The sequence below is a fragment of the Puntigrus tetrazona genome, chromosome 16 (assembly GCF_018831695.1).
Source record: "Puntigrus tetrazona isolate hp1 chromosome 16, ASM1883169v1, whole genome shotgun sequence".
Lineage (NCBI taxonomy): Eukaryota > Metazoa > Chordata > Actinopteri > Cypriniformes > Cyprinidae > Puntigrus > Puntigrus tetrazona.
The window spans coordinates 21,090,782-21,106,191 of record NC_056714.1 but is presented as its reverse complement, the minus strand read 5'-3'; the positions used below and the strand labels follow the sequence as shown (position 1 = coordinate 21,106,191).

At 35.4% G+C, this 15,410-nt stretch overlaps 2 protein-coding genes across 2 annotated transcripts in view; both read left to right on the top strand.

The window, feature by feature from the left end:
- Positions 1–974: 974 nt before the first annotated feature.
- On the top strand, positions 975–3,465 carry LOC122360714. Its single transcript, XM_043261534.1, has 6 exons — positions 975–1,421; positions 1,513–1,767; positions 1,871–1,961; positions 2,362–2,443; positions 2,600–2,694; positions 2,892–3,465. The coding sequence occupies exons 1-6, from the start codon at positions 1,370–1,372 to the stop codon at positions 2,950–2,952; spliced, it is 636 nt and encodes a 211-aa protein (XP_043117469.1). The 5' UTR covers positions 975–1,369; the 3' UTR covers positions 2,953–3,465.
- A 258-nt stretch (positions 3,466–3,723) lies between these two features.
- LOC122360412 (serine/threonine-protein kinase Nek11-like) overlaps positions 3,724–15,410 on the top strand; it is a 46,169-nt gene continuing 34,482 nt past the window's right edge. Inside the window, exons 1-3 of the mRNA XM_043260999.1 lie at positions 3,724–3,761; positions 4,095–4,298; positions 14,006–14,171. Coding sequence (XP_043116934.1) covers positions 4,123–4,298; positions 14,006–14,171 — 342 coding nt within the window. The 5' untranslated portion in view covers positions 3,724–3,761; positions 4,095–4,122. The remainder of the gene's footprint in view (positions 3,762–4,094; positions 4,299–14,005; positions 14,172–15,410) is intronic.

Genomic DNA, 15,410 nt, shown 5'->3' with positions numbered 1-15,410 from the left:
TAATATTATTATTTTTTTTTTTTTTCCTTACAATTAAACCCCTTTCACGAAATTATCAAAGATGCTAGGTGTATGAGTTAAATTGCACTATTCATAATATATCTCTGCCACATTTATTCCATTTATTTATTAAGGACACCAATTCAAGGAAAAATTATAGAAAAAAGAGAGAAAAGAAACTCATGGTTCTCTTTACACTCTTCAAATAATAGTAAAAACATTTGTTAAACATTTAAAAACAAACAAACTAAAAATATTCTTCCTTGTTAGGGGTTAAACATGATATGTACATCTTTTAAATCATGCTTAGCGCTGCAAAAATGTATACAGAAAATGATGTATAAGGTAACAATACCCTTTTGAAAGCACCAGCGCTGCTTTTTTTACACAAACCTATAATATGCCGTGATTGCACCATAAGATGCACTGGTGTAAATGGCAAGATAATGTTTTTAATAATTGACATTTAGAAGAGGTATTTGCGGGACCATCAGTATAAGGGTATTAGGAAGGAAGTGGAAATCATCATTCTTCTTAGCAACTTCTTCTTTTCTTCATTTGCTCTTCTCGTGTTTTGTGTGACACAATAAAACATCTTCTGTAAACCAAACACCTAATACAGTGGATTGAAATGCTGCAGATTATTCTGCTTCTCCTGACTGGTAAGAAAGGATTTTGTTTTATTTTATACATTTTGTTTTATTGTACATTTGTAATAAACTAAAAATGTATTTCAAATTCTGATGCCACTAGTAAAATTTTGTGTTCTTTTTACTTTCTAGTGAAAATGTTTTTGAATCTGGTTTTAATGAAGCCCACATCTGCTTATTTGATTAGTTCAATAAATTAATATTGCAGAACCTATAATTTCTTATTTATTTATGCCATAACATTTCTTTATTTAATGCTTTTTTAAATTCTTTTTCAATGTGGAAAAGAGTTTTAGATCTTTGTGTTTGCTTATTGATTCATAATGTAAACAATTTCTTACAAACGGTCACAGTAGATATTTAACTATCCATCTATAGTAATAAATCTTTTAATTAAAGCATTCTGTGCTCCTCAGGTGTTGTCAGTGATGAGTGGAGAGTGATTTATCCTGCTTCGATCTGTGCTGTGAGGGGATCTGATGTCACTATTAACTGTACATTTACATATCCACATGGACATAAAGTAAAGAGAGTGCTATGGTGTTCAATGAGATCAAACCAAGACAGAGTGTCAAACTGGACCATATGTATACGATAGTAACAGGAATAAACAAAACAACTTTCAATACATTGGGGACAAAACCTCAGATTGTTCTCTTCTGATCAGTAATATTGATGAAACACATTCTGGACTGTATAAATTCAAATTTATAACCGATATGTACGATGGACGTTGGACAGGTGAACATGGAACAAATATTTCAGTACACGGTAAATATAAATGATTAATTCTTGGTTTATTCTTCCTGATTTCTTTGGTTTCTCAGTTTCATTATGAGGTGTTCATCTTGTTTGTTTGTAGATTTAAGAGTGTCCATGAGCAGGTCAAGAGTAAATGGAGGCACAATAGTGGGAGACTCAGTGAATCTGACCTGCACACTCAACTGTTCTGATCATTTATCTGAGGTTCGGTGGTTTAAGAACGGTGATCTGATTCAACATTCAGAGCCCGTCCTCACCTTCACCAGAATAACTGCTAAAGACTCCGGCAATTACTCTTGTTCTTTGAGAAACTTTCGAAATGCTGTATCTGAAGAATTTACCATTTACATCGAAGGTTGGGTAAACTGATTTTTATATTTGCTGTACACAATCATATTCATATTTGGAAAATGCAGTATTTTTTTCACATACTGTACTGTTCTTTTTGTTGTCCCCAGCAGATGTCGCCGGGTCCCCATCAGTTCTGATTATTGTGGCGTCTTTAGTCTCACTTGTTTTCATCACAGCAGCTGCGATGCTGATAAGAAGGTAGGACATTTTTTAGTGGTTTGTACTTTGCATGAGTTACTTTATACAGTCAGTCTAAATAAAACATAAACGGACACTGCACAATTTAGAAAAGAATTTTGCAATGTTGATGAAGCCAGGGACTCTAAGGCTTACGACAAAAAAGTTGACAAACATACAGCCAAAATAAATTGTGTTATGCTTTAGGGTAGAAGGAAATAACTAGGAAAATAAAGCCAGGACATTATACTTTTTTCCAACCAATTTATTTCTTTTTTTATTATTATTTAATAACGACTAAAGAAATAAATAATATTTGTAAGCATTTTCTCAGAATCAACCCCCTTTTCTGAAATCATCAAAGTTAGCTGAATTCTGCTATTTATAATCAATTTCTGTGTAAATTTTCATTTACTCTTAGAAGGAAAGCGAAAACTCAAAGAAAACCAACGGAAGAAAGAGAAGAAGCCCAGGATTGTCTTTACAGCATCCCTCAAAAAGCTGTAAGTATATCTGCAAATCCTAGGTCAAGCAGCTTCATCAGAAAAACCACACAGATCATACTGAGCTAAGCTGGTCTTTTCAGCGGGGCATTAAAACGGGACAAAAGATTACAGTTGCAAGTAAAAGACATGTTCTGTTCGTCTGTTTGCTGTTAGGCTTGTAGAAATCAACCAGAAGCCAAGGATGTACAGCAGAAAGATGAGGTGGAGTACGCATCTGTCAGCATTAAACCCAAAGAACAGCTTCAAATGTAAGCGTTCACAACTGCTCAAATATTTCTACATACGTACTGTAATTGCTTTATTTAATCTGACCAGTATGACGGTGATGCATCATGCAACGCAATTCGTAATATTTATGAGTATGTGAGTATTTCACTGTCATCTTTGTTTCATAACAGTGAGTTCAAAACTTTATATATTTATTTCATATCTTTATTTCTTATAGGCCTGCAAACACAGAGCAGGGGGATGATTCAACCATCTACAGCGCAGTGATTAACGGTTAATCTTACACATTCAGCAGTGAAGATATACATCTCTACTGTAAAATGCCGACTGTATATTTGTGTGGGAGAGTTTTGTTTTGTCTCTAAAAATAACTCAGTTCTCATCTCCCCACTAAAAAAAAAAACAATAGTACCATTACAAAAGTTCTATGATTTTTTTTTAGTAGAAATAGCCTACCATTTAGCATACCTTTTAAACCATTATCTTTTACCCATTAAAACCATTTTAAAAAGTGTGGGACATTGGTTTTAACAAGCCACCAATAGAAGGTCACCAATTACCAGTAAAAACCCACTGGGTCAAATACAGCTCCAATTAAAACAAGTGCAATTGCTATTATAACGTTCTTTACAGATATATCTATAAGTAAAACTGTTACATGTGATGCTTTCTATTGTGTGGGGGGTTTTAATTGCTGGGCTGTCTGCATTTGAAACTGTAGGACATAGTTTAGTGTACTACTTTGTTGCTTTTGCTAATACTTTTATTTTTTGAAAAATGCAAATAATTTTACGAATGAGCAAATTTTGTTTTAGAACAAATAAGCATAATAAAGTTTTGTGATATTTTTATTTGTATCAGTGTTGCCTTAATAAGCCTATGTGATCCCATTTGATGCTTCCTTGATATCCAAACTCTGACTAGCACATAAATCTTAATTTAGCCCAGTTGACAGCAAAGTCCCATTAAATGTACATCGCACATTAGCGCCATCTAAAGGAGAGAAATCCCACTGCACTGTTCCCATGACAACGGCGTAACACACGGAAGTGGAACTCATGTGTCCGAACAAACTTCCGACGCACAGGTGAGGGTAAAAATCAACACATTTAATAAATTATATAAAACAAAGTGAGAAAATGTGGCGAATTTGGTTAGTCTTCTTGATTATCTAATTTGTATGCGTCGCACTGCAGCCTACTGTAGTTTTGTTTTGATATCTCGTTCATGTTAGCGAGAATGATAAAATGATAAATAAAAACGGATAATGATAAATTATTGTCATTCTGAAAATAATTATTTACGTGGCATATGCATAGACCTTAAAATACCAAAGCGCAAAAGAAATAAGCAAAAGAAAAAGAAATAACGTCGCAAGAGGGCATTTGCTGACATTTTGTTGACCTTTACGTCTTTGTAGTTAACTGCTCTGCATTCATGCCTGAAAAATGCCCAGATTTCGTGAGCGACCAGGCCAAACTCACTGTCCCCCTGCCGCTCAAACACCTCCTGTCCAGAGCAGTCTGATAGCTAACAGATACATCATCCAGCAGAGACTCGGGAAGGGAAGCTTCGGCACTGTTTACCTTGTTAAAGACACAAAGGCAGCAGCAGCAGAGAGACTGTAAGTCCTTTAATATTTCTCATTCTTCTTTCCAGCAGCGATTCCCATACAGTCTGCTTCCAGAGGTCCCACTTTGACAGCTAAATTAAACCCTCTAATACTTCAGTTTTTGTGGAGAGAGTTCCACAATGCATTTAGGGTTGTTATAATATTAGCCAAGGCAGGGTAATTTATGGGTAAGCAAAGAATATGCTATAACATGCTGTCATAAATTAGAATCTATCATAATTGAGGTGGGAAATAACACAGATTACATCAGTTTCCGATGTGTTTGAAGAACTGAGGAAAAACTGCATGTACTTAGGCAACCTTCCAATAACACACAAACACAACCCCCATCATAAGCACACTGTCACACACACCCACACATGTGCACATGGCCTAATTATGTGTCTATACTGTATATGAATGTTGCCCAATTTTTTTTAATGTAAGCTTTGAAGCTTACAGCAAGTCTTACTGCTATGCATAAAATGCTCTATTAAAAAGTCCTTCTGAAAGTAGCATCGTTATTTTATTTTAAATAGTCTATTGTTAGATAGGTTTATTTATTAGTTACTTTACTAGTATTTTTTAATTTTTTTAAACGCAGGATTTCATGAATTGCAATGATGATTCCATCTTTCGCAGGAAAGAAAATGTATTCTCCTGTGCATTTTGGTTTAGTTGAAATAGCCTTTAATTGGGCAATATTAAAACATATATATTATTATTTTTATTGTTGATCTTAAATTCACTTCTCTGTCTATCCACCTGGGAGCAGCATTGGCCTTTATAACTAACCAGCATTATTTTCCTTAGAGATAGTGGAGGAAACCTTGATGTTACTATAAACATATCTGTTATTCCTTATGATCACAAATGGTGTAAGATCAAACTCTCTATTATTCTTTCATTAGAGAGCAATATTTACAATTCATATAATTTTAATACACTCATGGTCCAACTCATGTTTGGAATTTAATATTAACATGTAAATATTCATTTTTCTGTATAGATGCACATTATATTTTTTCTGTATACACAGAATAAATGGCCTGTCAGAGCTAAATTGCATGTAGTATTATGCGATTTACTAGATTCTTATAGTTTTTTTACATTTGAAGTCCTGAGGGGAGTTTTCACTGGTATCATCTGGATGTGTTGTGAAATATGTAAGTTGATTTATTGCTTTTGTAGAAGACTGCGGTTCTAAACAGGCAGGTTTGCTGTCGAAACAGAGATAAGAAAAGAAAAAAGGAAATTGTGAGTCATTTTTTCAGGAGGCATTAGGTACTTTGGTGATCATGGCAATATTACATCTTACCCAGATTCAGTTCACAGCAAAGCTCCCACAATGACTTAAAACCAACAGCTCTTACTTCATGAGGATATTGCTCTCAGAACAGAGCAAATATTTGGCTGTGTGTGTTATATACGTGGATTTATTGCGTGCCTGTTGATTCTGGTCAAAGGTGAAAATAAGCCCTAAACTATTGATCTTTTTTTTCTAGGCAACCAAATTTCTACACAGTTTCATGTCATTTTTCCTGACGAGTAGAGAGTAAAATAAAATAAAATAAGAATAGTAGAATTTATGGAATTAGTTTTATTAAATTTACTCACCCTGATATCATTGCTTACATTTATTTTCCTTCTGTAGAACTCGAAAGGAGAAATTTGAATCATAGTTACTATCGTAGTAATTAAAATTAACGAGGAAGCAAAGCACAAACACATTTCATAAAATTCGTTCACATCTGAAGTCATGTGATTTGTGTAAGTGATAGCCTGAAATTCAGTTTAGAGGGTATGGGTCGTCCTAGAAACTGCCATTAAAGATATATTGGATTTCTAATGGATAGTTTCATCTGTGTATTATAGATATTGGACAGTAGAGCTTGTCGCTTGTTAGAGTCTTGATCATCGTATTTTGCTGTTTAGACCAGCTTGCGGCATATTGTCCTACTCCTATTGAATTTTACAGTTTTTGGTCTGTGGGTTTATAATTGGATTCATATACACGAGCAAACTGCCTGGAGAAGAGCCAGTTACAACGCTGTCAGTTCATTTGCTGCTTTTAACTGTTCTTCATGTCTATCACACTCTGCTTGGCAACATACTGTGAAGCCCATATCAGACGAGGAGCTGGAACTGAAAGCAGGAGAGATGCTGATAGAAATGGAGGCCAATTAGGAAGAGCTCCACGTTTAGCTGCCCACAGGCTAGTGGCGTCACGCTATGGGTTACTGTTCCTTTGGCCCTGAGCTTTCTGCTTGTTAGCCCATCGCAGCTGTTTGCCAGCCTCCGACCTGTCACACGCAGTGTGCTGCCACCAAACCTGAATGCCCACCTTCAGGATACCAGCGCACCTCCTGTTCCTTTCTCTCCAGCACACTTACACACCAGTTCTCCTTCCTTAGTCTTCTCTCAGCCTTAAAATCCTGCTGGGTGTGTGTTTTGTTGTTACTGACTCAGTGGCTCTTACAGTGCTATGAACTCCTTTGTTTCTTTGTGAGAGCCAAATGTCAGTGCTGGGTGCTGTGAGCCGAGACTGCAGTATCCCTTTCCTCCAGCTGGCTCCTCACTGGGCTTTATTAGCCCAGACAAATGACTTCCTGTTCCGAATTCGCCCCAAAAGTAGGGCTCACATCCTGTGGGTCCCATAGCAGGTCTGTCCATTGAATGCTTTATGTATTCAGGCTGGAACTGGTATATGTATATATATATATAGAGAGAGAGAGAGACTGATGATGAAGTAAAGCTGTGGAGATTGTATGTTTTCATGGCCGTGTTTATTGCTTGTTTGAGATTGTAAATAATGGTGTCCTCTTTACCTACTTTTGATGTATGTTTTACACATATTGCTTACCTCTGGTTTGTTTTTGTTTTCACATCTCATTTATCACTTTAAATTCGTCTACTTAAAGATCCTTTTTGGAGCATGAGAATACAAATCACCATCTGCTTTTCTTGTATGATAAAAGAGCAGCTTGGACATTCTGCTGAACGACTTATTTGGTGTTGTATATTAGGAAAAAAATGGGGTAATACTTTACAATAAGTTTTATTAGTTATAGCTGCAGTTCGTAACTTTTTTCCGTATATGTTTACAGAAATGTATATAATGAGCGAATCCATTTTCCAAATTGTGTTTTTGGCTTGTCCTGAATTACTGTGGTACACCTACAATAACTGTTCATATTCTGACTATTTAGACTGGTTTGGGTAAGCACCGCTGTGGAGTAGCCCAGTACTGCGTGATTCGCCATAGACATAAACAGAGAGAAGTAGATCCGGCTACAATGTTCTTCCTCAAGGCACAAGCAGTTCCGTTTATTAACAACTAGAGTTGCAGACTGCAGTTATTACTAATTTCAGTGTTTATTAATGCATTATTACAATCAAAAGTTGTGTTTGTTTATATAAATTTTATGCACTGTGAACTAACCAATTAATGATCGTGTTTTTATGATCTTAACAAAGATGATTAAATACATAAATGTATTGTTCATTGTTTGTACATGTTAGTTAATACATTAACTGATGTCAACAAATGACACCGTATTGTAAAGTATCACAAAAATTTGATGTATATGAACAGATAATCTAATATATATGCAGTCTGACACAATCTGTTTTTCATCCAGATGGGGAGCAATTTTGAAAAGTGCGACCTTTACTCAAACAACATGTCTATTAAAAAAAATGAAAGTGAGCAGAGCAGCCTGTCGTGTGCTCTGGTGTTCATTAATAGTCTCACAAATGTGCCAGAAGTACCACTGTGGGTGCAAAGGATCTCCAAGCGGTGATGTTTTCTAAATAAATCCACATACTTAAGGGACAAAGATGATTTTAATAGAAGACGGTTTAACAACTTCGTCCTAGTTAAGATATTGCAATTCATATTGTATTTTAAGAAATACTTAACCCAAAAATATTTTTTTCATCACTTACATGTGATCATCTGTGGAGTAGTTATATGTTGTGCCTGTTTAGTTAGCTTTAAAAAATGTACGTTGGTCAGTATAAAATTAAGAGAAGACTATATAAAGTCCCTAAAATTCACAAAAACAAATGTATTTGTGAGTTTCATTTCAGGTTTTATTCAGTTACTGAAATTTATTTGAATAGTTTTAGTTTTAGTTTTAGTTAACAACTACAAAATTGATGCTTGTGGTGTTTTTATGACTTTTTCTTGCATTCGGTACCGGATGAATAAGTTCATTAAGTCTCAAAAGCAGTATAGCGAATCTAGAGCGTTATGAATATCATTTGTTTATTCTCCTCTCAGAGGCCAGAAAGCGGCTAATCTCACTCAAGGAGGGAAATGTTTCTCTCTTCAGCTCCGCTAGCCCACTTTCAGCTTATCCTCTGTGGGTTTTCCTGTCAGACAAGATTCCCTGGAGACTCCTGGCAGCAGTGCTTGTTTCTGCTCACCTCATGATCCAGCTCCCAGTTATGCAACCTCCCACTTGGGTTCGGGTCCACCAGAAATCTCCCAATTTGTTTGCAGGTGCCCAGACTCTCATAAAGGCTGGTCTCTCTCCACTGATTTTGCTCTCTCTCTCTCTTAGGTACTATTTCCTTGCACACCACTGCATGACAGATTTGGGGCTTTCTTGGTACATCTGTTTGATTCCAGACCTTTAAACTGGTTCATTCACTGGCCTGGTTCATGTATCATGGGAATTTTCTCTCCATTTTTTTTTTTACATTAAACATCATAATAATTTTGACAGTGCCTTTTAGGGTTATCCGACCTTAACACCTCAAAAAGCATAACATTTTGCCACATTTATAAAGAGAGTTGCTCAGTTAATGGTGAATATAATCCATCCATATTGCAGCCAGTATACATTTTTAATGGTTTAATTGTGTATGTAATAATCTAGGATGATGTCATTATTTTGTGCAAAACCTCATCACAGATAAGGGGTGACAGTTTAATTTGGGGCAAAGCTTTGGTTCAAGGGATGTAGACTGTGAAAATGAGCTGGAGTTGATCAACAGAGCCCTGAGATTTACTGTATATTCATACCTGTTTCCTCTGATCTATGGATTGAAATAGAATATGGAACCATGGAGGTTAAAATTGCAAAGGATTGCGGTTGGTTATTTGCTCAGCTTTCCAATATCCTTAAAATAGATCTTAAATTGCCTCTACGCCTCCAGAGAGAGACTAAGAAATGGGACATGAACGCGTGTTCAATTATTCACCACGGGAAATTTCAGTGATTGGTGTTTTTTATTGATGATATACCATTTTCTGTCAGAAGAGGTCTGGCTGAGCTTTTCTTTACATTCTTGCAAATGTAAAAAATGCCTTGGATTTAAATAAACATGTATTGTGAAACAAAACATTGAGGATGAAATTGTAACCCCTCATATATTTATATTTGGACTAAATTAAATGATGCATTGTCGTTGTGCTTATCATTCAACCTTACCAACAGAAAAGTATATATGCAGAACAGGCTCATCATTCTGTATCATGTTTTTTTACATTTATGTCACCCTATTATAGAGAATGGACAGTCTTGTGTTTAACTTCAAAATAAAGTTAATATCAAGATTGTTGTATTTTAAATTACTGTATCTGTCCTTGACAAATTTGTAAACTAAAGACTAAACTATAGAAGGGTATTTTATACTGTTTTACAGTCCTAGTTAAAAAGGGATGGTCTGCTTTGACACAAGGGAACTATCTATCCTTTATTATCTAACAGACTAGGGAACATTGTTTAGCGGATCTTTACATTAACAAAGATGAGCCTGAATGAATTTTCATGTCTTGTGCTATAGATTTCATATACAACAGCATAATAAAGAATGAGATTGCTTTCGTGATTATAGTTACAAATAACTGCTTAATGTTAAAGGTTCATGAAAATGTTTCTGTAAGCAAAGCTATTAAGTTGTAGAAGATACAATCCTTAACATGTTATCAACATGTAGGTTGTGCAATTGTAAATGGGATTTAATTTGTCCATAAACCGACTGGATACTTAAAGTGAATTAACATAAATGCATTATCTTGGATGATGGAACAGCGTCATGGATGATCATAATATTTTGTTGTTTTGATCACTTATCATTATTCAGGTAGAAGCTTCTAATGTGAATCCATAATCCAGAGTGTAAACAGCTTTCCACAACATCAGCTAAACTGTTCATGAGATTGGTCCTGTGACATAATGCATTATCAAGGTATGTTAGCTCTAATGAGACATGAGAGGAAGTAGCCAAGACGAAATTAGATTTTCGAAATTAGACCGACCTGTCATACTTCAGTGTAATGATTCTTTGTGTGTCTACCAATGTGAGCTTCAGAATATTGCGGCTTAGTGTTTGTGCCATTAAAATCATTGTTTGTTATTTGATCTGCTACTTCACTTTATGAAGTTGATCATATTGCACATTTTGTTTGTTAGGGGTGGTTAAAAATCTGGACCGCTAACTGAAACCTAAGTAATATTTCAAAACGTCCAAAAACTATAATTGTTGGTTTGAGCCATAACGTAGCAGACCTGGGGTTATCCATCACGTATGCTTGAATATTTCGTTTAAAGTTGAGCATTAGTTTTATTTCCCTCTAGAGAGACATGATATCTTACATTATGATAAAGAAATCTTGCCTTATTTCCCTGGGGGTTTAGTGCCATTTTAGAGGTATTATGTGTGTGCAAAACATTCTGTTGTGCACGTTGAAAAGGTTAACAAGATAGTTAAACAAAAAAAACGAAAGATCTGACATAATTTCCTTATTCTCATATCCTTTCATTCGGTGCAAATTTGGTACAATTTTTCTTTAGGAAAACACGAAGCTCCTGCAGTGTCCAGTTCGTGAACTAGTTGTTTTGTGATGAAAAAAAAATCTATATTATGTAGTAGAAATAATTTTTCCAAGCATTAGCTCCAAAAAACACTAGCATTCCTTTGCAAAACAACTGGTAATAAAAAGGAAAATCTATACTAACACATAAGCAAGATAACCTTAAATTGAAACTGGTTAGAGCAAATTGACAAAACAGATTTGACAGATTTGTTTTTTGTGCTCTGGAGAGCATCAGAGGTTTTTTTTAACACATTGGCCGATCAGTTTGAAACCACTCAATGCTGTAAACAGTTTTTGGCCAGTGTTGAGTTCTGAATTGTTTGTGAATCGTCTACGAAAGTGTAGACAAATAAATAAGACATTTTTTGTGCTATGTAAAGCTTTATGGCTTCCAACAGAACTTTGTGAAATTGTTATGGTCTCTGATAAGTGACAGCTTTTTATTGATTATAAATGGAGCTTTACAGGCTACATATAATGCATTCATAATCTGAATAAATGCTTTGCATTTAATGCTGGTCATTAAGACCAGCATCCACATACACGATGTAAAGTGTCGGGAAGAACATATGCATATAAATGTAAGATTAACTCTCAAAATTGCAATCACTGACATACTGATAACAACAGCAGTGGGCAGGAAAAAAATACAGTTTTGAAAAAGTGCATTAAGGCTAGCAGACCCTTACTAATATCAAAGGCATTCTCAGAGATTTAAGATTGAAGTTAAAGAAGTTCAGAACTTTTGCAAGAGAAAGTTTTGCAAGTAATTTCAAAGATTCTCTAAGGAATGCAAAGCATTGAAATATAATTTTTTTTTTCAAATAAGTTTTTTTCCATCACTATATTCTGGCTCCATACCAGATCACAAAATCATTCTCAGTGATTTGTTCATGAAATCATATCTAATTCAACTCAATAAGTGTATATTTATCACATGGCTGTTATATGAAGTGTTCACTTTTTCCATTGCTTGGTAAAATTTTACAGACTTCACTTGTGATCACTTCTTATACTATGGATTATAGACCTTTTTTTTACCTGCAATATCTCTGCAAAAGCTTACAAATGCGACCTCAATAATCACATAAAGTGAATGACTTTTATTAATCTTATGATACTTTTGTTCTTCTACTTTTGGTGCTTAAATGCACCATTGACCATATGAAATCATATGGGTTTGGAATGACCTGACCTGACGAAATGTTTAGTTGTTAATGGAGAAGTTCATTCAGAGGTTGTTTCTTGCATTTTTAAAAACATATTACTTATTACGTCCATGTCTGAACTTCCAGGAAAACATGCCGATTGAGAGCTATCGAAGGCCAGCATTGAGCTAGTGAAGTGCACTTTACCCGTTCCCTTTGCTGTAATGATTTTCAAGTAGGAAGAGGAAAAAACTGAATGTAGGAGTAGAGAGAGAGGAGAGGTAAATGAGAGTCCTCCTTCAACAACCTGAGAACCAATTTACAACAAAACCAGGAGGCAGATGCAGTGCAGTTCTTCTCTGTTGGTGGTATTTGATTAACTCCCTTAAGGTCTGGAAATAAGGTCACTAAAATATGATTTTATACCCATGCTTTGTGTTAAATGCTCATTTGCATTTTTCTTCTCGCTAAAAGCCAATGGGATTAAATTAGCCGCTCTGAGCAGTCTTTATTTGTCGCTTTAACTTGAATTATGACGTGCATAAAGTTTGATCAGCAGTCGTGGCAGTCATATTCACCGCCGACTAGAGGAAAAATGGTCCTCCAGAGTTTCTCTCCAATTATCATTCATTCCAAGATCATTCTTCGTTTTTAAAAATGGCTAATGATCACAAGTTCTGCATTATTCAAGACCGTTGGTTTTTAGAATTTAATAATAGCATGATAATTTATGCTTATTGTTTTTATTCAGATGGATTTTCTCTGTTTTTAAATCAGGTTCATTGTGAGTGTCTTTCGTCTGAAAAGCATAAGAGAGTGGTGAATTCTTTTGCAATGAGAAGGAAAAAAGGTCAAAAAGGCCAAGGCAACTTTCTGTCAATGGATCTTTCTGCCTCAATTTTAACACTAAAAGCAAAATAATTGCAGTGACCCTTCATAATTTGTGAGCTAATGACAGACTGAATTTTCGTCCGTGGCCCTGGCTTCCCGATCCCATCAAGCTCGAAAAGGTCAGGGAAAACAATCTGTTCTTCTCTAAATGACATTTTTGAGGCCAGGTTACAGCTGGTAATTGAGAGACGTGACGCTTATATAAACATGGTGCATCTGAGCAGCGGTGGAAGGGCGCAGAAGTAGGAAATTGAAAAAAGACTGGAGAATTAAAGTCTGAACTAAAATGACTAAAATGAGCGCTGTTCCTTGACATTTTTAATCATCAAATAATCCTGAAAACTATATCACATGGACCACAAAAATATTAAGCAGCAAAAACTGTTTTGAAAATGTATAATGCTAAGAACCCTCATTAATAATTGTGCATGATTGCTACATTGAAGACTGGAGCAATCGCTGCTGACAATACAGCTCTGCCATCACAGGAACAAATTGAATTCTGAAATATAAAAATATAAATTCAATTTGTATAGCATTTTTCACAATACTAATGGTTGCAAAACAGCTTTACGGGAGATTAAGTTTCTAAAATGTATATTTTTTTATTATAGAAATATATTTACAATTTAGCGGAATTTTGTATAGAATATAATTATAATAGAAAATATAATTAAACTACGAAAAAGTTATTTTAAATTGTAATAATGTTTCACAATTTTGTATGCAGCCTGAGCATGACACACTTTCAAAAATATAAAAAAATCTTTTGATTGGACATGCAGTTAATAACAAGTCAAGTTTGTTGTTTCCTAATTTTTTTACCCTCCTCTCTGTGAATTATTGTGCAGGAAAGTGCTGAAAGAGATTCCTGTTGGTGGTCTGAAACCCAATGAGACGGTCCATGCCACTCAAGAGGCTCAGCTTCTCTCCCAGCTGAACCATCCTGCCATCCTCAAGTTCTACACCAGCTTCCTGGAGAGAGATGCCTTCTGCATCATCACTGAGTACTGTGAGGTATATCGTCCTTTTGGCAACACCTGGTTTAGATTATTATATTTCTTTTTTCATGGGCATTTCTATTCATAATGAGCCTGAAGCAAGTCATGTGATCTTGTCCTGTAAACTGTGGTTGCCTGTTGTGGTGACATTTTAGGCAAATGTCTTGTTATGCCCTTGGAAAACACTCTGGGGAGGGAATACTATTTACAGGGACGTTCCAAATGAAAGTGAGCGATACAGTCACCCTCTTCCTTGAGGGCTTTAAAATTATAATCTTAAAGACAATATGAAATCAAAATTTCTTTGCACATGCTTCTGGTGTTATTATACATGATTCAACAGTGCAAAAAGTCATTGAAACGTATTAACTTGCTCTTTTCATTTCCTCTTTGAATTTCACATAATGTTATAGAGGTAAAATGGATTGCATATGCCTTTTAGCTGTATTTGCTCCTAACCCTATTCTTTAACCAGCTTTCAAAAGCACTCTGCCTACTCCTCCTTCATCCCTGTGGTGTCTTTTCTGTGTTCAGCGATGGATCAGAGATGCTGAGAGCATCCTGACATCGCTCAGAGGTCAGGCTCATCAGCCCCACAGCTTCTGTCTCAATCTCACCATCTGATCTTCTCATCTTTTCCTTACTTATTAAGACATATCTGCAGGTCAGACCGGTCTTGTGTCATCTCTGCCCTGTGCTTTTAGAAGGCTTGGTCAGTGATTATTACATTTTGCACGTATCCTTTATCTTTTTGTTTGGCATACAGGCTGTTGTCCGGAGCTGCTTTGTTCCGCAGGTAACTCTCAGTGAATTTAATGGACATTTCCCCTTAGGAAAGAAAAATCAGGAATGAGATCTCTGATCTCTTAAACAACAGTGAGAAAAAATGGAGAGCAGATTAAGATGTTTACTTTGTCTGCTTCTCAGATATTTCAAATACTGAAATATATCTCAAAAGATACGTTAAAGGGGCAGTTCATCTTTTACTCATCATCATGTTGAATTTATTTCTTCTGTTACTGTTGCGCAATAAAGAAGATATTTTGAAGCATCTAACCAAACAGTAGCTGGCAGCCTTTGACATCCTTTTTTATACTAATGGCTACCAGTTTGGTTAGAAATTCATGCCTGTACAACATACAGGTAATTTTTTTTTGTGTGTGTGTGAACTATCCCTTTAAATGTTACAAACTAAACAGCCAAAGATTTGAATGCAAAGACATTTCTCATCAAATGTTTACTATATGCCAACAAT